The sequence below is a fragment of the Pelodiscus sinensis genome, chromosome 10 (assembly GCF_049634645.1).
Source record: "Pelodiscus sinensis isolate JC-2024 chromosome 10, ASM4963464v1, whole genome shotgun sequence".
NCBI lineage: Eukaryota > Metazoa > Chordata > Testudines > Trionychidae > Pelodiscus > Pelodiscus sinensis.
This window is the reverse complement of record NC_134720.1, coordinates 46,869,768-46,895,411: the sequence shown is the minus strand read 5'-3', so window position 1 is coordinate 46,895,411 and position 25,644 is coordinate 46,869,768. Positions and strand designations below refer to the sequence as shown.

The 25,644-nt window shown below is 41.4% G+C and overlaps 1 protein-coding gene across 6 annotated transcripts in view; it reads right to left on the bottom strand.

The window, feature by feature from the left end:
- Nucleotides 1-10,744: 10,744 nt before the first annotated feature.
- The window catches only part of ATP11B (ATPase phospholipid transporting 11B (putative)), a 109,960-nt gene continuing 95,060 nt past the window's right edge, over nucleotides 10,745-25,644 (bottom strand). For 2 of the 6 annotated variants that reach the window (XM_075938049.1, XM_075938048.1), the window contains 2 exons: nucleotides 20,463-20,596; nucleotides 10,745-15,812 (listed from right to left, as the gene is read on the bottom strand). In XM_075938049.1, the coding sequence (XP_075794164.1) occupies nucleotides 20,494-20,596 (103 nt within the window). In that variant the 3' untranslated portion in view covers nucleotides 10,745-15,812; nucleotides 20,463-20,493. Of the gene's footprint in view, nucleotides 20,597-23,910; nucleotides 24,037-25,644 lie in introns of all 6 variants that reach the window. The other 4 variants (XR_012906317.1, XM_075938051.1, XM_075938050.1 and 1 more) reach the window with 4 other exon arrangements.

Below are 25,644 nucleotides of genomic sequence, written 5' to 3'. Positions count from 1 at the left end.
GAAGAGAACGTCTACACTGGCATGTGCTTTTGGGCAAGAGCATCCATGCCAGTGTAGACGCTTTCTTGCGCAAGAAAGCTCCGATGGCCATTTTAACCATAGGGCATTCTTGTGCAAGAAATTCATGTTGCCTGTCTACACTGGCCTTTTCTGGAAGAGCTCTTGTGCAAGAGGGCTTATTACTGAGCGGGAGCGTCAGAGTTCTGGCGCAAGAAGCCCTGATTTCATACATTAGAAGGTCAGTTTACTCGCGCAAGAACATGCGGCCAGTGTAGACAGGCAGCAAGTTTTGGCGCAAGAGTGGCTGCTTTTGTGCGAGATCGCGCCAGTGTAGACACAGCCTTCTTGTTTTAGCCAATGACAGGCCAGCCCTATGTCTTCTCTTTAGGACATAGGTGGGGAACCTTTTTTGGGCCAGGGGGCGCTGACCCACAGAAAAATCAATTAGGGGTCCCCACACAAGTGAGAAGCAAAACAAAAACCAAACCCTCACTGACGTGGCCCCTGACAGAAGGAGAAAGATACTCCCCATATTCCCCTCACACACCAGAGCCTGGGGGGAGGCGCAGACCAGCTGAGTAGATTGTGTGTTCCAGCCCTGTGGAAGGGCAGCAACGGGCTGAAGTGCCAACACAGGTGCCCCAATGCTGGGAGGAGCCCTGAACTGTGGGGGCAAGCCAGGAGCTATAGCGGGCCCCACGAGCCTTAGGGTCCCAGCCCGTGATTTAGGATGAGTCTAGCCTGCTGTTAGGAGTAGTTGGCTTTCCCTTTTTCCATATGTAGGGAGTGTCAGTGAGACGTGAATTTAAAAGAGAGCGTGAATTGGAGTGAGAGTTGCATCACAGCAGGTGACACATCTGTATAAAATGTCCAATAATTCACATTTGTAGTTCTGCCTTCGCTCCTTTTTGTGCCCAACAAAACTTTTATGGCATTCAAAGAAAGGAATGTCAAAAAGGGCCAACCCGAGTTCCTGAGTGCTCCTGCTGCTAATGAAAAATAACACACAGGCTGTGTCTACATTGGCACGATTTTGCGCAAAAGCTGAATGCTGAGTACTGAAGATATCTGTACAGCTGTGGATATTCAGAGGTCTTCCAGGGGGTACATCGACACATCTAGATATTTGCCAAGTTTTACAACAAAGCACTAGCAAAGTTGTTGCAAACTAACATTTCGTACAATGACTAAGTATAATGTTTATATTCCAATTTTGATTTATTATATGGTTAACATTTTAAAAAAGCAATTTTTCTGTAATAGTGTTGTCAATTTTATCTTTTTTTATTTTTATTTTTTGTAAGCAAGTAGTTTTTAAGTGAGGTGAAACTTGGGGGTACCCAAGATCGGACTCCTGAAAGGGTCCCATAAACGGGGAACGTTGAGAGTCACTGCTTTAGAGGGCACTGGACAGAAACTAGTTTAAACTGAAAAGCAGCGGGTGCCCCAGGTGAAAGGCAAGGACAGCGCTCCCACTCCTGGTGCTGACGAAGGCTGGGAGAGGAGGTTTGAAGGGCAGAGCTCACTACTTCCCTGTCTGTCCCAGCTGAAATGATGACCTAGAAAAATAATTAACTGGAAGTCAGAGATTATTATTTGTATTGTGTAGCACTTAATCATTGACCGAGACCTCCCTGTGCTATGCACGGCACCTGCAACAAAAGGACTGGTACTGCCTCAAAATGCTTAAAAATCAAAGTATAGAACAGAATACCAAAATATTAGCTGGATACTGTCATCTCACCAATGTCACACTGTCTTCTGGTAAAACAGTTCCCTTCCTGCTCCTGCGTGTTGTTGCAGGCAGGGCAGGGAAGCTCTCCTGCTTGTATCGAGGCCTTTTGACAGTGCTTTCTGGGTGTGTTGCCTGCTGCAGGCAAACACCTGATGTGCGTGCTCAATAATTGGCTCTTTGGCCTATTTTTAACAGTTACCTTTTCCAGCAGGCTGACAAGGCTGCCTTTTGTCAGGCCTGTTTTGCCCTCAATCAGAAATTTCTCTGCCAGTCTTGTTTAACGCCCTTTGAAATGTTTTAAAACTGCATGTGGGTGGCACTTCAGATATTGTTCCTCCTTTGGTGATGCAATTTTGTGTGTAATTAATTTTGCATGTGCCAGGGTGCACAGCTTTTTAATTTCAAGCATTTTCACATTGAAGCCTGTTATAGACAAGGCCTTTTCTTGCATGCTTACCTTCCCTATTTGCCCATTCATTCCATTTGTCTGAATGTTCTTAGTGTTGCAATAGTACCTGCTAAGTGAGGGTCAGGGACCTATCAGATGCAGTGAAAAGACCAGTCACCATACAGATGCAGTGAAAAGATCTTGTACTCTACACCACTGAAACACTGAGCTCCTGGGTTGCTTTAGGCTAGTCAGCATGGATTCCGCTGTATTTCTGGGGTGTACTATAGCGGGCATCATCTCTGCCTCCTCTCTAAAATTGTGACCTAAGCAACCTCATACTCAACCGTTGTAAAGTTGACTTGTTTTCCTTCCCCTGTACCTTGTAAAAGATTTTTTTAGACATGAAGTCTTTCTACCCTGGAGAGCGCCAATGGTTTTCTTGGGTGGCACATAGCATTGGTATGTTGTGATCATGCTACATAACTTCTAGCTAATACGGTTATTGATCATGTAGTTGGAAAAGTCCCTAGTTTGTGAACAGGGGAGCGAAGTATCTGGCCATACTTCTCTGGGAAGTGTCAAGAGCTGTAGATTTAAGTAACATTGTCTACACTGCATACAATCATGTCCTGGTTTCTCATATCATGCACAAAGTTGATTTTTCAAATAGTCTTCAAAGATTGACTGAAGATAGGCTTTGAATGTTGCAGCTACTGGCATTCAAGGAAGATACTCCCACTCCCCAGTTCTATAAATAGTGCGTACTAGCTGGATGGATGGATGTCTGGAATTTGCTAGCTGGTTGCCTTTTCTCAGTAGGATTCACTTGGGACTCGTTCTGCAAATATTCCCCTTAATTCCTGTGGTGCTGCACCAGAGCAACACACAGGTGCAGGAATTCTCTCAGTCACACATGTGATGCTGCAGGAAAGTGCCTGTGTGAGGAAGAGGGAGTCTGGCATGAGAGTTCTTTGCCAAAAAGTTTTTTCCTCCAAGTGGAATTAAAGCCCAGTAAAAATGATGGACTAAAGCAGTATGCTCATGTCTGTCATTTGCTAAAGAAGGGCAAAGACCGGGGACTTTTTCTGAAGTGGAAGGAACAAGGGAATTTCACAGACCCTGGAACCTCTTAATTGAAGATGTGGATGTGGTAGGCAGATAGAGCTCAGGGAGAAATCTTGCTGCGGACATCTCCCGGCTGAACATTCCTTCCCCCTCTTTACAATGTTTTTCTATACTCAGAGATCATGTGCTGTCTCCTCCCATGCCATAGTCTAGGGCAGCGGTGGGCCAGCTTGGGTCTGGATCCAGCCTGCTAAGCATTCTCTTTAGCTGACCCAGCTGTTTAGCAGGAAGGGCAGCATTACAGCCAGCAGCCTGTGTGCTCTGAGACCCCTTCCCGACCTTGCTCCATCCTGCAGCAGAGCTGCTTCCAGGATTCTCCTGCTAGTTGTGCAGAATGGGGGAAGGATAAAGCCAGGGTGTTTCCCTGTCCCCTATCTCTGCAGAGGGGTGGTTGCAGAGGGACACAGCAGAGTAAGCCTATCTGTTCCTAGCTGAAGGATGTGATGCAGAGGAATGCAGAAGGAGGGGATGGGGGAGAGCAGTACAGATTTCACTTAAAGAGGGTGTGGCTTCTCTCAAACTTATCCAGCGCATGCACTGTCTGTGTCACTATCTCACACACTGCTGCACACACGCGCCCATCGCTGTGCCACACATCTGTGTCTAATTCTGACTCAAAGTGTCTTTTACACACACACACTCTCAGTCCCCCCCCTTCTGCCAGAAGTCTGGGACCAAAATGTGTGCAGTGACCCCCCCCCCCCCTGACAAAATTATTGCCCACCCTGGGTCTAAGGGGTAAAGTGCGAAATGGAAGCGACTAGAAGGCTAAAGTGGCATATTAATCCCACAGTCAGGTAACAGCCTCTGACCTAAGATGAGGCTCTGAATCATCATTTCACATGGGTGCATGCAATGTTGTAGGAGGTACCTCTAGACTAAGCTACAGATTCAATGTTTCCAATATTGGTGTTTTAGGCCACTTACGTGCTCAAAGAATAAACGGCATGTGCCACAAGCAAGCTCTTTTAGCCTAAATTTGCTGTTTTAGATAGTCTCACGTAGGTACAACTACTGCGATTGAAGGACAGTAACTGGGGTACTCCTGGAGTCAAAGAACGGTTACTTACCTTGTAACTGTGGTTCTTTGAGATGTGTTACTCCGTCGGACTTTTTCCCCTCAGCAGTACCCTTAGGGCCAGCAGGGAGGCCCGTGGAGTGGCGCTGGTATATCAGTGCATGTATACCCTGCTGGCCTCTGCCCCACTCTGTTCCTTCTTACCGGTATGTCCTCCTTACCCTTGGCAAAGGGTGGTGGGTGAGAATTTGGAATGGACGTGAGCACCACATCTCGACGAATCATAGCTATGCGATAAGTAACCGTTCTTTCTTCTTCGAGTTATTGCTCACGTGCATTCCAATGTAGGTGACGCCAAAGCAGAACCGGACTAGGCGGAGGGCCGGGGGAAGAAACTACACCTGAGCTAAGAACCGCCCTACCCAGCCTGCTGGGGCAGGGCATAGTGATTGGCAAACATGTGGCCCGGAGCCCACATGGCAGCCCCGCAGCTGTTGGGGATGGAGCCCTGCACTGCAAAAGCGGTGGCCATAGCCATCGCCCTTGTGGAGCGCGCCCAATGAGACGGGGGGGAGCCTGAGATGCCTGCGAGGGAGTAGCACTCCCTGATACAGGCGGTTATCCTGGGTGGATACAGGTTGGCCCTTCATACGGTCTGCGATGGCTACAAAAAGCTGTGGTGAGTTACGGAATGGTTCGGTGCTGTCCAAATAAAAGGCTAACGCCCTTTGAACAGCTAATGTGGTGTGTAGGACCTGTTCTTTTCCAGATGCATGCAGTTTTGGGTAGAAAACGGGCAGAAAAATATCTTGGGCAGTGTGAAAAAAAGAGATCATGTGTGTGTCCTAAGTTTGGATACCCGCCTCACAGACGGGATTGCCACCAGGAGGGAGATCTTGGATGATAGGTGAAGGAGTGAGCACATGGCCATCGGCTCAAACGGGGGCCCCATAAGCATGGAGAGGGCCATGGTTAGGTCCCATTGGGGAACAGGTTGTCGGACATGCAGGTAGAGCCTGTCCAAGCCTATTAACCATCAGGTTGGTGAACAATGTTTTGCCCTCCTCCCCTGGGTGGAAGACCACGCTGGCCTCCAGGTGGCCCTTAATTGCTGGCGGAGCACCGTGCTGTATGTGCTACACCAGGGGCCGGCGACCTTTTCAAACCAAAGAGCCAATCAAATGGCAGCGCATGTGGGCAACGAAGCGCCGCATAAGAACACCCATTTGCATGCCTGGAAAGCTCCTACTTACTATTTCTCATACTTACCCATAGCAGCACTGAACCAGTGTACTCACAGCCTTTAGTTAATGGGGCACCTGCTGCTGTAGCTTTTCACCCATTTCTTTGATGGTTACAGCATAACTGGGCAAGGCCAGCATCATGCAGGCTGTTTGCTGTCGATCTTATGGTGGGGGTTGAGGATGTGGGCGGTGCAGGAGTTTGGCCTGGGTGCATGAGGGAGTTCCGGGGGGAAGTATGAAGGGCTCAGGACACAAGTTTGGGGGGGGGGGGGTGGCTGAGTGGTGCAGGCCTGTTACCTCAGGAGACTGGGGCTGTGGCGGGGTGAAGGCAGGCATATGGGCTGGGAGGTGCGTGGGGGTGCAGACGTGTTATGATGATGCAAGCCACAGTGGGGCTGGGCCTCCGACTGGGGGGGAGGGGCTTGTTGACCATGCTTAAAGTAAAATAGCATGGCCAACACCAAAGGGTTCACCATTGTATTTATTTGTGGCTCAGTCAGAGCTGCCAGTGAATAGGATAGGGAGGGGGGAGTGCAGCAGCTGGGTGGGAAGTATCATACAGGTGCAAACTGGGAGTAGGTGTCTGGCTAGAGAGGATGGAGCAGAAGCAGGGTGCAAGTGGCGGTCTGGCCACGGGGAAGGTCGAACTGGGGTCAGGGGATGAGGGCCAGAGCAGGGAGGTTGTGGCTGTCCAGCCGTGTTGTGCTAGAGCAGGGTGTCGGTGGGTGTCCAGCAGCTGCGGGGAGGGGGGGGGGGGAGAGGAGGCAGGGGCAGGGTGTGGGTGGGTAGCTGTCCAGCAGAAAGGGGCTGGAGGGGGGGGCAGGGTGTGTGTGTGGGGGGGTGTCTGGCTGGGAGGTGGATTGTGTCCAGGAGCAGGGGATTGCAGTGCAGGGTCTGGGCTGAGGAAGGGTAGTTGGGGGGGGGGGGGTAACATGGGAGGGTTGGAGTGGGACTGTGGGAGTAGAAGGGGGCTGGGTGCCAGAGGCTCTAGCTGGGACACTGACCAGCGCCATGGGGGCTGTGGCTAGACTACATCCCTCTTTTGACAGCGGGCTGTAAATTAGACACTTTTTTTGAAGTTTCCAGGATCTTTTGAAAAAGGCGTCTGTTTGCGACAGAACCCTGTCTAGCCTGCGGGTTCAATTTCGAAATCGCACTTTTTCAAAAGCGCGCCATGATGTGATTAGGCAAATGAAATGCGGGGAAAGTCAAATCCCAGCTGCATTTGCGATTTTGAAGTGATCTAGACATAGCCTTGCAGCTCAGCTGGTTTCTCCGGCAGATGCCTGCCTGCCCTGCCCTCACCGGCTACCTGGCCATGGGCTTGGTGCCCCAGCGGGGAGTGGTGATTGGTTCCCGCACTGCCTGTTCTTTCAGATGGCAGCTGCCATTGGCCAAAACCAGCCAATGGGATGATGCTGGGGGGTGGGAGCAGGCACGAGGCACCCCCCCCCCCCACCGACTCGCAGGAAACAGAGGGCCCCACAGCAGCTTTTCCATGCGAGGGTGGTGGTTGGGGGGGGGGGGAGGGAGGGCGGTTTCCGTGGGCCTGATCTGGAGCGTGTTTGCCCTGGCTTGGTGCCCGGGGGGGAGGGGGGGGGGGAGGAAGGACTGGGCTCGAGCTTCTAAAGACCCTAGGCATGGCGGTGCTGCCATTGGCACCTGCACCTCTCCTCCTCCCCCGCCCGCTGATATGCCTTTGCCAGCCTCTGTGGGTACCTGGGCCTACGCCGGGCTAAGCCAGCACTTCCAGATGGGGACCCATTTTGACAATGGAGGCGGCCGTGGTGACCCAAGGCAATTCAAAAAGGGGAGAGGCGGGGGCAGTAACTAGCTAATTTTGCACCTGCGGCCAGAATAGAAAATTGTGCCCCCTCCTATTTTTTTATATTCATAGTAATTTCATAGAAAAACTGAAAATACATTAAAATCATTACCCTACATGTATTTGAGTTGTCGTGGGGGAAAGACGCTCATCCCCAAACTGCTCCCCGCCCCCCCAGCCTGCTTAAACCCCACATTCAGGGGCTGGGTGTGTCTCAGTCAGCAGTCGGGGGGGCACACTCAGGGGCTGGGAGTCAGGGCTCGGGGGGGGGGGGGGCGCATTCTGGGCTTGGGCATCTCACAGGTGTTACAAAAATGTCAGAAACTTACCGTAATACACAGTCAAAAAAACAAGCAAAATTTAGTATTTTACTGAACAGTTTCACCCAGGGCTGGCCCAAGCCATTTTGGTGCCCCGGGCCCGGGTGCGCGGCACCACCCCCGGAGTGCATGGCACATGCACTGCCCGGCCACCGCTGCTGGCGTGTAGCCCAGGGTGGGCCATGCAGGGCCCCGCGGCCGTGGGGGGAAGGGCGCTGCTGGCTGGCGCCATGCAGATGGTGGGGGCTGGCGCTGCGGGAGCCAGGTGCGCGGTGCCTGATGGCAGCTATAAGGGACATTATACGCCCCTTACAGCTGCCATCGGGCACCCCCCCCCCCCGCCTCGGTGGGCAGCTGCCCACCCCTTAGTCTGGCCCTGGTTTCACCTGAACTTAAATTAATGGGCTATCACAACATTTACTAATAGCCCCTCTCCTACCTCAGAGCTAGGCACCCTCCAAACCTCCTGCTGCAACCCAATTCCTCACCCTCCGCACCCTGAACATAGTCCCAGCTGCTATCATGGGCCAGCCCCCCCCCCAGCACAGTCCCAGCCTCTCCCCCCACACTTCCAACCCCCCCCCCCCCAGCACAGTCCCTACTCTGAGTCACTGAAATGCTCTTCAAATCAATTGATTGGCTTAACTGCCTGAAAGTTGTTAAACCTATTAAGTAGAATAGTGATAGACATGTAGCTGTGTTAGTCTGGTTGAGTGCCACTTCCGGTGAATGGCTCCTTGAGACTAAGCCAGCTGGAGAGCTGCCCAGCAGGAGACCTTCTGAAATGTGTGAATGCACCTGGGGAAGACAGTTGGCAACCCTTTTGAAATTTAATGGTGACCCATAGGTTGGGAAACCCTAGGCTAAGCCTTCCCGCACCAGCCTGGGACACACACACTGGCCCTGCAGGGAGGCCTCGCTTTCCCAGCACCTTAGCTGTTGTCACTGGCTTCCTTTTCACCAAGCACACAGGGAAGGGGCAAGCAGCCTGGTTCTTCTGTAACACAACACTGGCCTTGGCCATCTGTGAATTGCTTGTACATAAGCATGTACAAACTCGTGGGAGAAATGGTGCATCCAAGGAGAGAGTGGGGGGAGGGGAGTATTTGTACAGTTCTTAACTGGGCTTTGGTGCTTGGGTAAAGGAAAAAGCCAATCTGCTAGTGGCCTAAAGGTTTGGGCCGTGAGGTTTACCAGTGGGATGTGCTTCCATTTTATAAAGGGGAGAAAAGGGTTAAGGCAGCACCCTAATTAACAAGGTGGGTAAAGATAGCAGCAGCCGTACTAAACTGGATGGTAAAGAACTGGAGATGGAGATGATGTCAGGACTACAAACGACACACATTTCAAACAGCCACCTTTGCACTAACAAGTGAAGGGCAGCCATGTTGTCCTTACTCTCCCCACTCTTGGCCCGAGGCTGCCCCAAAGACCTGCCGCGGCAAACCCAGCAGTGTACAGCTCTGGAGGCCAGCATGGTGATTGTTTACTGTGCAGAGCAGGCCCAGGAAGAAGGGGAGAGCCTATGGCACAGCTCTTCAGAAGCATTTTATAAGTGATTGACTTGGCTAGGAATAGCTTTGAGTTAAAACAGACACCCGGCAGCATGGGTGATGATGCAGCAGAGAGGCAGTGACAGATGCTTCTGCCAGGTTTGTTTACATTATAGACATCCTTGCACTAATACAATATACTAACCCTGCACCAGAGCCTTCAAGACAGAGAAATGTGGCTGCAAGCAGTGGCATGGGGTTAGAGGAGTTAAGTTCTTCACCACCACTGGGACTAGGACTTGCCTAGAAGAGCCATAAGCAGTAGATCAGGCTCTATTTCACAGTATGACTGGCTGCTTTGTAAGTCTATTAGGCAGGGCCAGCCCAGAACATTTTGGCATCTGAGGTGGGGAGCTCAAATGACACCCCCATGTCCCCTTGCTTGGGCCAAAACTTTGAAAGGTCTCAATTCTGCCTTCTTCCTGTTCTACTCCTCTCATGGTACTGCTCTGCCATCTCTGTGCACCTAGAGCAGAGAGAGTACATATGCACAAGCAGCAGACAATTTTCTACAGTTTGGGTCCCAGTGGCAACCCCTGCCTTCCCAGTCTGGCACCTGAGGCAGCCACCTCAGCTCGCCTCCTGGTAAGGCCAGCCCTGCTATCATGAAACTTGATCTAAGCTAGTGTCACTGCTTTGCTAGGGTCACCTAGCACTGGCTTGCTCTGTACTTTCATGCAATTCTACCCTAAACATTGCAAATAAGGCTTTAATATTGTCACTCCTGTCAGCTGGAAGTTTTCTCTTCTTTGTGTATGCATCTTAACTTTCATCCTGAAATAAAACATCTGTAGCATAGACAATTCTTGAGCAGTGGGAGAAAAATCAAGTCTAAACCACAGTAGAACAATTTGCAAGAAAGATGCAACAACAAAAAGTTTGAATTGTGTTCCTGATTTGCTGCACAGGGTGCTCTGATTTGAAAGAGGAGATGCCAAGGGACAAAGGAGCTGTTACATTTTAAATGCAGCCCATGAGAGGTTATGAAGATTTGAGTCTGCACTGTAAAAACCATTGATAACCTTTCAGCATAAGAAAAAACAAAACAAAAAACTAAAACTCAACAAAAGCACCTACTTTGCTAACTGCAAAGTTGGATGGAAGATAAAATTAAAAGCTGAAGTTGCCAAATTACTTTATTTACTCTAAAATGCTGCTGGGGGTGGGAGAGAGTAATCAGCTCTTAGAAAATAAAACTTCTCTGTTACTTAGAGCTGCTAATTTTTCAGGTAGAAATTCTTGGATGCTGATTTGTTGCTAAGTTAAGGAAGCGCTGATGACTCTTTCTGCTATAGGTATATCAATGGGCAATTGAGGGGATAAAATAAAACTCCCAAATTTAGACAACAGAGGATGTCATCGGGCATTAAAGGTTTTGGAAGTAATTTTTACATTAGCTCTAAGGCAATTTAAACAAAAGGACTGTGACTATGAAATCACACTAGTACTATTTCCATATACACAATGGTGCACTGTAAATGAAAATATACATAATTCAAAACTAATTGCATAATTAAAACAAACCAACTCCGCTAGAAGTGAACATTTTATTTAATAAATATAATTTCCATAAGCTTTTTTGAAAACAACTTCACTGATAGAACTGTACAATGAACACCCTGTATTAACTCTGCTGTCAGAGAATCTAAAACAGAATAGAGGCAGCACAGTGTTTGAGGTCCAAAATTCTTTGTACTGATTATTGCTAGTTTCCAGTTGTTAATGCTCATCAAAGTCTAACAGTATCAATTTCATGGCTCTTCCGTAGCATCTAATATTTCTTGCGTGAGTATCAACCAATTCTCCACCCTCCAAAACAAGCAGCACTTGATCATGCGTTTCTTTGGGGGGGGGGGGGGGGGGGGAAGGGAGAGAAGAGATTGTTGTGATTCACTGCTTCTACATGCACATTAGAATTGAAACATTTAATGGGACCATAGTTAAGCAATTTTTTAAAAAATATACTCTGAAGTATAGAAATAACATTTGTTTATACCTGAAACAGTCTTGTTTTTAAAAATAATCTGCCCATTTCTTAAATATATAGATACAATGTATTATGATTAATTTCACTGCCAAGATAAGAAAAATACAATCAACCAGGATCCTTTGACATATTAAACAATTTTCCTCTAAAAATGTTGACTATACAGAATGATAATTGCTATTACATTAGATCATGTTTGGACACATTTAAATAAGTCTTTTAAACATTGCACACTGTGTTGTAATCAGCAATATTTTTAGGGTGCTCTTATATAATCAGATGCCTTTTTGCTCCATGTCTGTCAGACTTTATTCAAGTTCCATGCATTTATACATACTGGAAACACAGAGTGAAATCTACGGTAATGGCAATTGTTTAATTTACTGCAAAACTACTTGCATTATACTAGGGTAATAGCTAGAGCTAAGTGATTGTTTTAAGAAACTCAACATTCTAGTGAGAACCATAGGTGTATTTGACTGATTTTGCAATCTGAATGATATTTAGCTATAGGAGTGTTCCTGTGGAAAATGAAATTTGCAATTTGCATGTACTTTTGAGAATGTGTTTACAATGTGATCCATGGCAGAAGTTTTCACATAAGTATACTAAATATCCAATTTCTCTTCCACTGGTCATATAGTTAAATAATTCAAAACAGGGAGAAGAAATCAGATACGAGACTGAGGGGATAAATTGTGCACTTAGGAAAAATAGTAGAAGCAAGGAATTTGAAAACCAGCATAACTTGAAATTTTTGCAAATCACACTAATCTGTAAAAAAGAGTCTGCCCATAACTTGTGAACATAAAAAGGGCTAACATTATCAAATTTTTGCATGGTTCACCCAGCTCTCAATGTAAATCTATTAGACACCATCATGATCATATGATAATGCAGTAACAATTACAGTTACTATGGGTTAACTTCTGTTAAATAGCTACATTACTATTGTATATTGTAAAATGAGAAATCAATATAGCCAGATAGATTATTGTCTTGAACTAATGATATTGGTAGCATACATGATAAGTACTTCTGAATACTGCCCTTCACAAATATAACTGGAGTATATAAAGACCAATTTTAAGAGTTTGTCAATGAAAAATACTATAGACTATCCTTGTTAATCAACAGCCTTATGATGTGAGATTTCTAGAACTAGAAATGAGACTTTTCACACACAACAGTTTTATCTTGCTGTAAACATAAGGATTTGAAACTATTAACTAATTATTTCTAGTAAAGAGGGACAGTTGGGTAGTATGTATTGTAAAGTGTGTGATCTGTTTTAAATAACTGTTTTCACCAGCAAACAAGAGATAATTTTGAAATTATAAAATTTTCAACATTCCTTCTTTACTTTTGTGGTCTCCCTCTATTATATTTAAATGGAATATTTTGAGTAATTTATATTTTAGCTTGAAGTTAATATAAACATACTTTAATGTGATTCCAATTCCCAGTGCCCATCTGGTATCCTTTTGACACTCGGTTATGTGAAACAATTTATGTTCTTGAAAACTGTTCCCCACAGCAGGCATTAATATCCCCTGAGAATTATGTCTAGATCCAAAAGTGGCTATGGACAAAATGCTCTTTCATCCATGTTAGCAAAATGTACTGCACAATAAAATAAGATTGTGAGTGTTATAATGAACTCAGAATGTACAGAACAGCCTTATTGCAACAAAAGGAAAATCCATAAGGAATCCTTTGCATGTCACTTAATTTTGTGAATTTCAAGAGTAAAGGTAATTCTATAACACTCCTCTATAATGTACATTCTTTTCCTTCATGTTCTCATAGCAGAAAGGCCAACAGTTACTGTTGGATAACTGAAGATGATGTACTTGGTTTCCTTTGCTTTGGGTAAAGTTTCAAATCCAGAACCGGCATACATATACTGCAATAGTTGAAGATATATACAAAAAACAACCTTGAGTAAAATCAATTCTACATTATGTGCGGTACATTTCAAAATATTGTTCTTTTCCATCCTAAGCATTCATTAGATAAAAATTCTGTAATCTGTGTAAATCAACTTTACATTCCTATTAATGAGAAATAAACATTACTGAAAGTTTTTCTCCAAATAGAGAAATGTACCAGGGTATACCAATAAATTCCTAAACTCTTCCTGATTTGTTTAAATATATATTTCTTCAGTAACCTTAGATACACTGGTAAGGGAGGGAAGCAGGAAGACGTGGAAGGTTTTAAAAAAAGAACATAATGGAGGTAAAATTACTCTTTCAATACAAAAATGGTGGTTGGCACAAATGTATATACAACTTTTTGTTCCATACCACGAAAGTCAAAATATTATACATGTGGGAAATGGAATTGTTATAAATGCTTGGAGCAGGGTTATTTTTGAAGCATTTTCCCTTTTTTTAAAAAATAAACCATTTACCATAATTTAAGTTTCAAAACATTGCAACACTGAAAACCATTGGGAGGATGGCTAAGGAATGAACGACATTGACAGACACAGCTATGTTCAAGAAGTGAAGTTACGAACAGCAGATAGCTGATGAGAATTTGTTTAGAAAATGTGGCCTAAGATTATTTCACAGATAACTTTGGCTTTGGAGGTAGAACAGGGGGTCAGAAACCACAAAGAAAATCTGCATTAGTATTTAACTGAGACTTTTTGTACAATTGAAAGTGATAAATTCAACAGCGGCTGAAGACAAACTTTCATTTTTAAAAGGTAAGTTTCTAGTCCTTATTGTTGCAAAAATGAAGATTCAAGAGGTGAACTAAAGTAATGTATTGCTTGGACAGCCATGAACATCAGCAAAGGTGGTAGGCACTGGAGTTGTCAGAAATGGGGATGACCTAAGCATCGGGGAACAGCAGTGGAGACATCCTAATGTTGTTTCTTCTTCAGTTCACAGAATCCAAGAAAGCTTGGCAGGAGTAAAATAATGGAGACCAATCATTCTTGCAGCAGCCCATGCGCCATAGTGTAGAAGACTTCTAAAGCTTTGTTTACACTGTGAAAAAATGTCATGCAATTCACTGCTAGTGAAGCACAACATGTGATAGCAATAATGAAAGCTATAGTGTAGGCGGTGCAGGCCTTTAAACCATTTTGTTAGATGAGAAGACATTGGTAAGAAAATTTGTGCCCACTGCCTACACTACAGCATTTACCATTGCCACCACTGGTAGATAATTACAAGTCTGAGCTTTGCCGGTGTAGCTTTCCACTACCACTACCACCATCTCCTCCTCCTCCTCTTTAGGGGGCACAAATGTTGTTTATGGGACTTACTAGCCAGAGGCTGATTTAAAACATAGCTTCTTCAATCAATCAGTGTCCTGTGAGTGCAGCACTTTCCACCCATGCAGGAATTGGGTCTGAAAGGCTGACTAGCAGCATCCTATTGAGAAGTATCCTTACTGATGGATCCCCCACATCTTTCTTTGCATCTCTCTATTACCAGTAGAGCCAATCTTCCAGCTCATTGGTGTCTGATACACACATGAATTTGCAAATATTCCTACCCAGCCCCAAGAACTAGACACATTTATAGCAGAAAATGTATCTTCAAATTTATATTTCTGTCTAAAGTAGCAGCTGTGCAATTTCTCTTTATTGAGATACTTGTATATCAAGCCGTTGCTGTCAGATTCTTCAGATATATGAAGATAATGCTTAATTAAATCTTCAAGGTACAGTATGGAGAAATATAAATACATTAAAAATATAAAACATACAACCTCCCAACAATGTTAAAATTTTTCAACACTACGCTAGTGAGGCAACTGCACAATCTCCCTATTCTTCCACATCAGGATCAATAATAGCCAGTAAGACATGTAGGATTTAATGGTTTTGGGGGAAAATGTCTGGCACTTAAATATTACCTGTTAAAAACAGGAGATGCTTATTATACGGAGAGGTGCACAATGTTACTCTGACACCACTTTGAAAAGGCTAAGTTGTATTTTACTAGTATATTGCCATTTGTAAACCAGTAGATACATGTAGATGATATTTCAATCTAACTGCTAATCCACCACCCAAAAATGTTTTAAAGTGATTTGCCAATGGAAGAAACAAGAGTTTTATTTGTAAACTAAGAGGTCAGCATAACAATAAGGTACAATTTAGAATAATTTTTTTTCCAAGAAAAGTACCAACTTAATTTACAAAATAAGCCAGTATCACTTACTTTGGAACAGAAAAATTTGGTCATTGCCTCACCTGGAGATAGCAAATAAAATGTCACACTCAGGATTCCAACCTGTTAGTAGGCAACACAGAGGAAATGGGCAGAGAAAAAGTGTTCAAATATTTAGCAATTTGGTCTAAGATTAAAAAATGTCATGGAAAAGGGATTATTCTTCACATGTACATTTTGCTATGCTAGAAGATAGACCACAAGGCTTGTATTTAGATGTTTTTGTTGTGCTAGCACATTTGCTAGGACAGGGAATACAGCACTGCACTCGTTTATAACCTATTATCAATATGAAAGCACTATATGGCTTCCACAAGGCATTAACAAATGTCCTTGTTAACAAGTGGGTGAGTCCAATGTGGAGAGAGTCAAGATGCTTCTGTCGTTGGTATGGAAGGGATCCGATGAGCTCCATGATCTAAAGTAACAATAAAAGAAAAATTTGGCTGACTAGGAACCTATAATTTTAGGAGAGAGGAAAAAAGATCTAAGCATAAAGCAAATTACTGTACCGCTTTAAAATGGTAGCCTGTTAATTCCACCCTGACACCTATATTTCATTCAAACCCTCAACAATATGCTGCAACAACAATTTTATGAACAGACAATATTTATTTTTAAAATTCACTATAACTAGGGCCCTAACAAATTCACAGCCATGAAAAATATGCCACGCATTGTGAAAGCTGGTCTCCTTCCTGTGAAATCTGGTCTTGTGTGTGCTACTACCCTATACTAAACAGATTTCATGAGACCAGTGTTTCTCAAATTGGGGATTCGGAACCAACAGGGAGTTGTGGGGCAGAAGTGTCAGTTATTTTTTTGGGGGGGGGGGAGGGGAGGAAGAGTCATAGCATTGCCACACTTACTTCTGCATGACCAGCAGCTACTGGCTGAGTGCCCAGCTCTGAAGGCACTACCTTGTGTTACCACAGCATGCCATGCCTAGCTCTGTGTTGCTGCTGATGGTGGATCAGCCTTCAGATTTGGACTTCTGGCCAAGTGGGAGCTGCTCAACTCTGAAGGCAGTACCACTGCCAGCAGCAGCAGCACAGAAGTAGGAGTAGCACTACTGTCACCCATAGCTCCTTTTTGGGCTAGGACCTTTACAATTACATCATGAAGTTTCAGATTTAAATACCTGAAATAATGGAATTTATTATTTTTAAAGTTTTATGACCATAACATTGACCAAAATAAACCACAAAGTTGACAAGGCCCTAACTTAACATGACTAAAAAGATATTTAATCTGTTACAAATTTAAATTATATAGGCTTCTTGATGTAACTAAGATTTGAATATTTATGCCTTGAGGCAACTACAATATTATATATGTAAATTCAGGCATCATGAATACTACAGTTTATACTTGGCATAGTAAGGTCATTTTAATAATAATCTCAATACACAAATAGCTAATTACAGTATGCTAATACTTATGTGTTTTATTACTGATCCTATGAGCTACTTAACTCACAGTTCCACCCAATAGTTTAACTATAGCTATTAAAATATATTTTACTATTGGCTGTGCTAGCTTTAAACAAAAATGTATGTCAAGGAAAAAAATAGCCAAACTATCTTTGCTTTTGAGTCGATATAATCTAACAATGGCTTTCCCCCCACCCAAGAGTAAGTTATTTCCCTAGATAAATAAATCCTGTACACACACACCACTGCTTTGGCAGGATTGCTAAAGTCAACATGTTAAACTAGAAGCAGAAACAATTTATGCTCCAAAACCCACCTCTGTCAGAAATCTGCTGTTTCTCCAGAAATACTAGACACATGTACCTTGACAAGCGTACTGGCTAATGACTGGTCCAGATCATTCAGTAATAGGTTCTACAATAAGAACTAATGTATGATCCAGAATTTTTAATATTCTATTGGCTGATAAGCAGACAGACAGTGTAATGGAAGACAGAGACAGACAAATGCATTTTACCAATTTGCAAGAAACATGCAATATATCAATTTTAAACGAACTAAACATTGAAAAATTTATTCTGATTATATATTAAAAACAGTAAAACTGCAGTACTATAAGTCAGTTGCCCTTTACTCCAAGCATTTGTACACTTTGAGATCAAAAGAAATGGCTCCCATCCAAAATTTGATATGATAGCTAATTTTATATCCCATTACCATATTTGACAGAATATTAGGTGCACAGATTGTGTATAAATACAAGCTAACTATAACACACAGAATTGGAAAGCGCTTTTCATTACGAAGGATTACAAAGCACTTTTACAAACTACATTTATACAGGTATCACTTCATTCATCTACGATATGCAGCTACCTCTCAGATGGAATAGGACAGTTGTTTAACGCTACCAGTACCATTACACAATAGTCTGTTACATATGAGATTGCATGCATCTTCTAAAAGAGCATAGCTATTTAGTAAAACCTAAATTGCATATGTTCCCAAGCCTTATCTAGGCTAACACTGAGAAGTAAAATATTTTGGGATTAAAAGTACTTAATTGTACCTTTAGTATTTCACAGCTGGTAACTGTTTTATGTGACTTACATAATTAGTATGTTCAACAAAAATATTCAGTGACTTTCACATATTGCAAGGGAAGTGAGGGGACAAATGTAAATATATCCTCCTACCACTTTTAGACTGGATTTTAAATAGAAATGCTGAAGGGAAGGAGCTGGAGTCACTGAAAAAGCAAAAGTGTAATAACTAAAAAAGAATCTGCTTGATTTATTTAGTTTCATGAAGCGAAACTGAAAGGGTTGTGAAGAGCCATTTCAATATAAAAATTGGAACTGCAACAGCAACAATGGAACTTCTAAAGCCCTTTGACTAGCACCTAGATAGTTTTTCATATTAATTTGTTGAAGCAATGTTAATTCTAATACTTTAAACAACTTTTTTAGGTTTTAAAATTATTCATTTAGATCAGGGGTGGGAAAGCTAAGGCTTGGGGGTTGGATGTGAGGCTCAGGGCTCCCTTCCCAACATTGGAGAGCCTGTGGAGCTGGAGCACACAAAACCTACTAGCCTAGGCCCCACTAGGCTCTGGTGTGAGAGTGCAATGTGGGGAGTATCTGTCTCCTCCTCAATCAGGGGCCATGTCAGTGAGGATTTGGTTTTTTTGTTTGCTTGTTTTGGTTTTTTTTTGTTTTTGTGTGGCCCGCAATTTATTTTTTTTCTGTTGGTCAGCAGCCCTCAACCCAAAAAAGGTTCCCCACCCCTGATTTAGATGGTACACTCGTTAAGAAAAAAAGATAAGAGGTAACAGACAAGTAACCTGAGAAATAGTACAATACTGAAAAAGTGTTTTATATTCTGTCAAATGTGATAGTTTATTTTTTAATCATGAAAAGATCCTACTGAAGGAGGGGGAAAAAAAAACTGTAAAAAAATCCAGATGCCTAGCAGAATAAAGGACATAACTATAGCTACCTTTATGAGACCATGCACAATAACCAATTTCTTGGCTAAAAGCAGTATCACTTATTAGGGGACAGTAAAAAGAAGAAAGCAGTGTAGAAAATAAAAGTTGCTAATTTGCACCACATAGTTTTCATTTGTTACAGAAGATAGCAAAAAGTGAAAATATATCTAAAGCAACCACTACAGAAATGTTGGTTTTAGATCAATTAAATGCTCATTTTGTAGTTTAAAAATTCTATTCAACTGTTTATTTTATACATCATGCTTGCTTTCTATACAGCAAGAGTTTTGATTTAAAAATGTACTTTATCATAAACAGTTTCTTTTTATACAGAATAGGATATTTTTGCATAATTATACCCTAGATTTATGGAAATAATTAACAAAATTTCATAAGCAAGACAGAATAAAGAAGATTACTGAATCACAGACACTGTGTTAACACAAGAATTTTAAAACTGAAACGTACCACATACGAAGTCAACACTTAAAGGTAAAATCAAAACTGACAAGGCATGTCAGTATAAATTACCCATACAAGATTTTATTTTGTATGAATGATATCATATCCTTGGACTTAAAACAAGACAGTTGTTCACATATTAAAGTAAACTTTATGTAAATGTGAGAAGTGCAATTTTTTCCAGGTTTGGCTTTTGAATAATGGAGGGCTATGATATCATTCAGTAAAGGACAGAATAGGATGTACAAAAGGTTTTTTTTATTTTTACCCCCAAATACTTCAATATTTGTTATGTCTGAGATTTCTGAAATGGGGAGATGTGGAAGTGTTTACTTCAGTAGACCTCAATCACTTTCTAAATATCTCTCAGCTATATTTGTTGTAAGCTAAGTCAGCATCTCTTGTTACAAATATATTTCTGATTATTCTTATGTTCTTCTTACACCAATATGAATTTTAGTATATGTAATTCAAGAAAATATTTAGCACACATTTATGAATGGCACTCGTGATTTTGCTGTCATACAAACAGAAAACCCTTTAAAACTAAGTCAACTTGAAGACTTTGTTTAGTAAATTAACTGGTTTCTAGAAATAGAGTATAAAAAGTTATATTAGAAAAATATTTAATTTTAGTAACCACCAATAGATGAAAAGTCTAGGACTTCCATTTTAATGATGAAATTATAGTCTGGGGGGGAATATGATCCTTTTGTATATCTTTAGAAGTAACAAGCTCATTCATGACTATTCGGAAGACATACATTAGGTATCAAAGGAAAAGCCTTTTGACTTTACAAATTATGCTTGATTTGTGAAGGCAAAGGCTGGATCATGAAAACAAACAGCACAGTGAGGTTTGTTTTTCTAAAGAGAGGGATGTATAAACCAAAAGAATATAGCATATATACAACACAGGATCTCATACTAGAAAGACCAAACAAAGTTTGAAGAGAGTTCTGTTTCCTGAAAAACCGTTTTCTTCCTTTTTCTAACAAAAGCACTCCCAGTAAGCAAGAAACGTACTTTTTAGGATCAAAAAGTACTATAAAGAACAGCATTTTCCTGTTTACTTAAGCAAAACCTTCAACTGGCTTGCTAGACATCTATAGCTGCAGGCTCATCAGGTTCCAGTTTATAGGAGAATCGTCTGCAGCAAAGGCTATTGAGAGAAATTCCACACCTGTTGACCCGGGTTGGACTACATCTTCCCATTAGTCGTTCCAACATTCTTCTAACAGATGTGCATGCTGTTTCCCCATCTGAGAAGCAGCACATGGAGTCCAAGCAGTTGATACCTGAACCTGCCTCAGTAAGCTGAAGTGAAAAAAAGAGAGGAGAATTAATATTTGTGGAATCTAGAGTTAAAATGGTCCTGCTATTACAGGCAATGCTTAAAGAAGGCTAGATTTTAAATTTTAAGAGTGTTAATAGAATAGGTTTCTAATTTATAAGAAATTAATTATGATACTGTATTAAGAGCACCATTTTTTCCTCCATGTGAATCATACAGATAGAGAGTTAGATGCTCTTTGGGGCTGCCAACTTCTGAACAACTAACTTATTGGACAAATGGCACCTCATAAAAATATGTCCAGCTTCTACTACTGCTGTAAGTAACCTGGCTGGTACATCATCTGCTATTGTGTTTCACCTGTAATACACTTATGGGGCAGATCATCAGTTAGTATAAAATGCCATCGCCACTTGACTTCAAATGTACAATGACAATTTACACCAGCTCAGAATCCACCCCATTCACAATATACCAGTCCCTCCCCCACAAAAGAACTTTAGAATAAGTAAGACTTCAAATATAGAACCTGCCTAAAAGTAATAGTTGTAACTATTCAGAAAGAATTGCAGAATGCAGTTTTCTGAAGGAAGTCTGGTTCCACAACTAGCAATAGGTTCACTAGTACTGATTTAAGCTGACATTAAATCTGAGGAAAAAAAGTCAGGGAACATATTTCTAGCTACCCTTCTTGTCTTATTTAGAAAGCGCTGAAATTTTATCCTAGATTGCCATTTATAATGCAGAATAACCTCCTTTACAAAATACACTATAGAGATTGGAATTTGGGAATGAAGTTATTAAAGCTTGACACACACTATAAAGATAGATACAGAACTGAATTACTCTCTCACTTTTTTTTTGCGCGGGGGGTGGGGAGGGGAGGAAGCTGTATATAGATTTTTATCTAAATTCAAATACAGAATTAACATTAAGAACCATCAGTCATAGCCCATGCTAGAATAAGGAAAAACTGAATGTTAGTATAAACTATGAATGAAATTTTAGTATATGTAAAACAGACTAGAATAAACTGAAAGAGGTTATATATTGAGAGTTTATGAAGATGTTTATTACAAATCACCAATTAACAGGTTCCTTCATACTACACTCTGAGTACTTTTCCACTGTAGCACCCAAAATTCCAAAAATTTAGCACTAGAGTATTTTTAATTCATTTTTTTGCTTATCTGCCTTCTAAAAGGTATACATATCTATTGATGAGGGAACTACCTACATAACTCAGATTAAACTATTTGTTAAGCAGTTATAATAATTCAGTGAGGGGGAACACATTAAACTTTTTTAATAATTTAACATCAGATAGAATGCAATGAGATGAATTATGTACAGAAGTGTACCTCCTGATTGGATGATATCTATGAGCTATTCTGGGGCACCAACATTTTCAAAAAGGACATGAAAGTGAGCAGAATAAATTTGTAAATATTCTAGATACAGAAATTAACAGAAGTTAGCAGGAGTTGAGGACAAGGAAACTCTCAGGAGGAGCTTCAGTAAATCACAGGAGAGGGCCTTTAAAAGTCTCAAAAGAGATAAAAGTAGAAATCTCAGTTCTTAAACTGACTAATTTAGTGTCAAATTGTGTTTCTCTCAGACATTACTGGAAAACATCATATTATTTGATCACACATGAAAGTGCTCCATTATTATTCATGCATGATTCACGTTCCTACACTCATGGAAGAATATGTTCCTATATATTTTGTCTCATAGTCCCTCTAGAAACAGGTCTTTTAAGTAGCAGTAGATTCATACAACCCCTAATTTTGGAGTCAGCTGCAAGTCAACCTCACCTTCTATAATTTTGGTTTTTGTATACAGAATTGATTCTTTCTTTAATAGATACTATACGAAGCAGAACCTGGCCCCTCCAATATTCTGAGGCCATAAAGTTGACTTCACCAATCAGATAAAAGAATATAAAGATGGGCAGAGCCATACACCCTCCTTAGCCCCTGGCAAAAGATGCATGTTAGGGAAGAAGTCAGGGTGCAACTGCACTCTAATGATGCAGCCTGGCAAGCATAATGGCTGGGGAACACTGGAGGATGTTGCAAGTTGATACAAAGAGGGAGTAGCCAAGAGGCGTCACAAATTTGCATCTGTGGGATGAAACAGTTGGCATGGTCACAAAGGTGGATAAAACTATCTTTGCCTCTCAATGCCAAAATCCTATGCTCTGACTGTGCAACCTTTAATGTATAATGACCCAGTATTTCTGAAATGCCTCTAAAACAAATAAAAAAAGTGGTTATCACAATACAAAGAGAGATTTTGGAACAATAAGACAAAATTAGGGAAAAATTAGTTAGGATGAAACACTTTGATTTCTAGTGAGCTTAAAATTAATTTTGCCTTCAGTTTCTGTGCAACAGAGTAGTGACTTAATAAGGAATCAATGCTTTACCATGATTCAGAAATATTAACATCATCCATTTGCAAACAGTGACCTTACAAAATCTGGTATGTAAATAAATGCAAAAAAAAATTTGCTATTTTAAATCTACAAATACCTCCCACTTTAAAAACTAAAAACTGAGTGGAAGCATTACTAGTAGTACTTCCAGAGTAAAATGTGCACACCAGAAATCCCTTTAAAACCCCACATCCACACCTTCCTCGTGTCAACTATGCCAACTTTCTCTTAGTAACATCAAAAGTAATATTAAGAGAGTGATAAGATATGACAGGAAAATAAACTTAATGTAAAGGTAGTGGCTGCCTAGTTAAGGATCCTTTCTCTTTGTATCCCGGACTGACAGATTTTAACTTTAGTACATAATTTCCCCTCACTGTCCATTTTTCCCTAGCCTCCTCTCCAATTTTAGATCTGCACGCAGATTTTATCATAGTTGTGACACTAAACTAAAGCTTAACAAAAACAGGTAAGACAACAATGCAGAATGTAATGAGGTGGACAATACTGAGCATAGGCAATTTTAAAACAAAGTCTCTGGCAATCCCAAGTGTATCCCCAGCTGGGCTGTTATTGACAGCAAGAGCCACTGTTTAAAGATGGACATCTGCAGAGAAAAAAATTAAGAACACTAATCTCTGGGCAGCAAAGTAGTTTTTAAACTTAGGGCTCAGGATCTTACATCGCTGTAAAGCAAATGTTTTTCAGGGTAATGGATAACTTTAATGAAATGAACTAACAAAAAATAATTACTATGTATTACAATTAGCAATTCAGTCTGCTAAACCCAAACAAAAACATGCCATCATGTAAGTTTCCTTGTAAATATCAAAAGTATGGGTATTTCAAAGATGATTCCATGACTGACTATACATTAGGGTATAGTGGGAGTACTACCTAGTGAATGCAAGAACAGTCCTGCTGGCTAGATGGTTCAGCTAGCAGTTGCCTATTGTCCTCCCCTCTGTGCCTGCTTTCAGCAAAGTCATATGCTGAGCTGACTGAACCCTTATCCTCTTCCATCTAGAAGGACAGAAAAGCAACAAATCTTATAAAACACCACACTCAATTTAATTTAATTTAAAACAGTCATCTTAAACCAATCTTTAACTTGAGAAAGTTGTCTCTTCCCATATAAGCAAATGTGCACTCTTTTTTCAATAATAAATCAGTATATTAAGAGTATATAAATTATTTGTTAATGCACATAAAACATTACCATGGAGTACAGTTTGTCAACAAATTAAAGGAGTACAAAGAATGTACATTTCTTCTGCTAGTAATTTTCATTTTTTAAATTTTTCCTCCCCCAAATAAAAGGTCTAAAACTTTTGTCCAAAGGATCTTTCTAATTCTTTTCTCATTTTGTGGGGTCTTCTGTATGCCAAATTACATGTGCAGACTCCAGTTTAACAATGCATTTGTATATAATCGAAGCATCTACTTATTGGCTCTGCTAAAAAGAAATGGATTTAAGTATGTGCTTCAAGGTAGAGTACACGCTTAAGCATTTCACCACAATGGAGTTTTGGATACTAATATAATCAATGCTATGTAAATAGCTAAAATAGATTATGAGATCGTTATTGCTATGCCACAGTTAAGCTTTAAAGTAGCTTCCTTTTATGATCTCAATTTTTACCTTCTCCTAGTCACAAGAGACCAATTCCCCTGAAATTTCAAATGTCACATCTCATCCTTGTTTTTTCTAGAAAGTTCTGCAAAATTTAGAAAAGGTAACTTCAAGTTTGGCATTTCAGAAGTCTCCCTGACACTTTTTCCCTAAACATTTTGCTCAGTTGTACCTCCAAAAGGAATGTGTATACAAACACCAAATATTTTTTATTATGACAGCCCATAAGGGCCTCAGTCATGGATCAGGCCCTGTACAAACATAAAACAAAAAGATCTTCTCTGCCATGAGAGAGCATACAATCTAAGTTCACCCTAGTAAGAAGTGATGCCTTGGTGCGTGCGTGTGTGTACGCGCGTGTTGGAGGGGCTGGGGAAAGGAGACATTTAAGATTGAGGAAAAGGCCCCATACTTTGCCGTAAAAGTTGCTGTCCAGAGCCAGACATGATGGTAAAGAGGAAAACCATCATGAAGCAGGCGTGAGAGAAATAGTGGTTCAGATTAATGAAAACCAGAGTCCCAAGAAACATGCTCTTGTAGTTTCAGAATGAAGGATTCAGGAAAGGCAGAAGTGCATAAAGATAGTGGAGAAAACAAGGGGCAGCAGTAGAGTTATTGGCGGGGGGAGAGAGGCAGAGAGTCATGGAAGGACAGAGCTTTATTTACATTCTAAGAATAAAATGTTAACACTTTATTATTTACAACTTCAGGCATTAGCATTCCCTGAAGATAAAACCCTTTCCTAGCCCTTTGATTCTTCCTCTGCTGTACAATATCTTCATTTACCACCCAACTGTCATGTATAGGGTGAAGGAGAAGAGCTACCTAGAAGACATGCTGATGCCTGTACTACTCACATGGACCATATATGCTAAATGACTTTGAACTTTTGGCATCACATTCAAAACACAAGGACATTCCTAAACACAGACTTCATTTTAAAAAAAGCTAGAAAGTGAGTTTGAGTGGAATCTAGTTAGCTTCCAAAAATGTATACT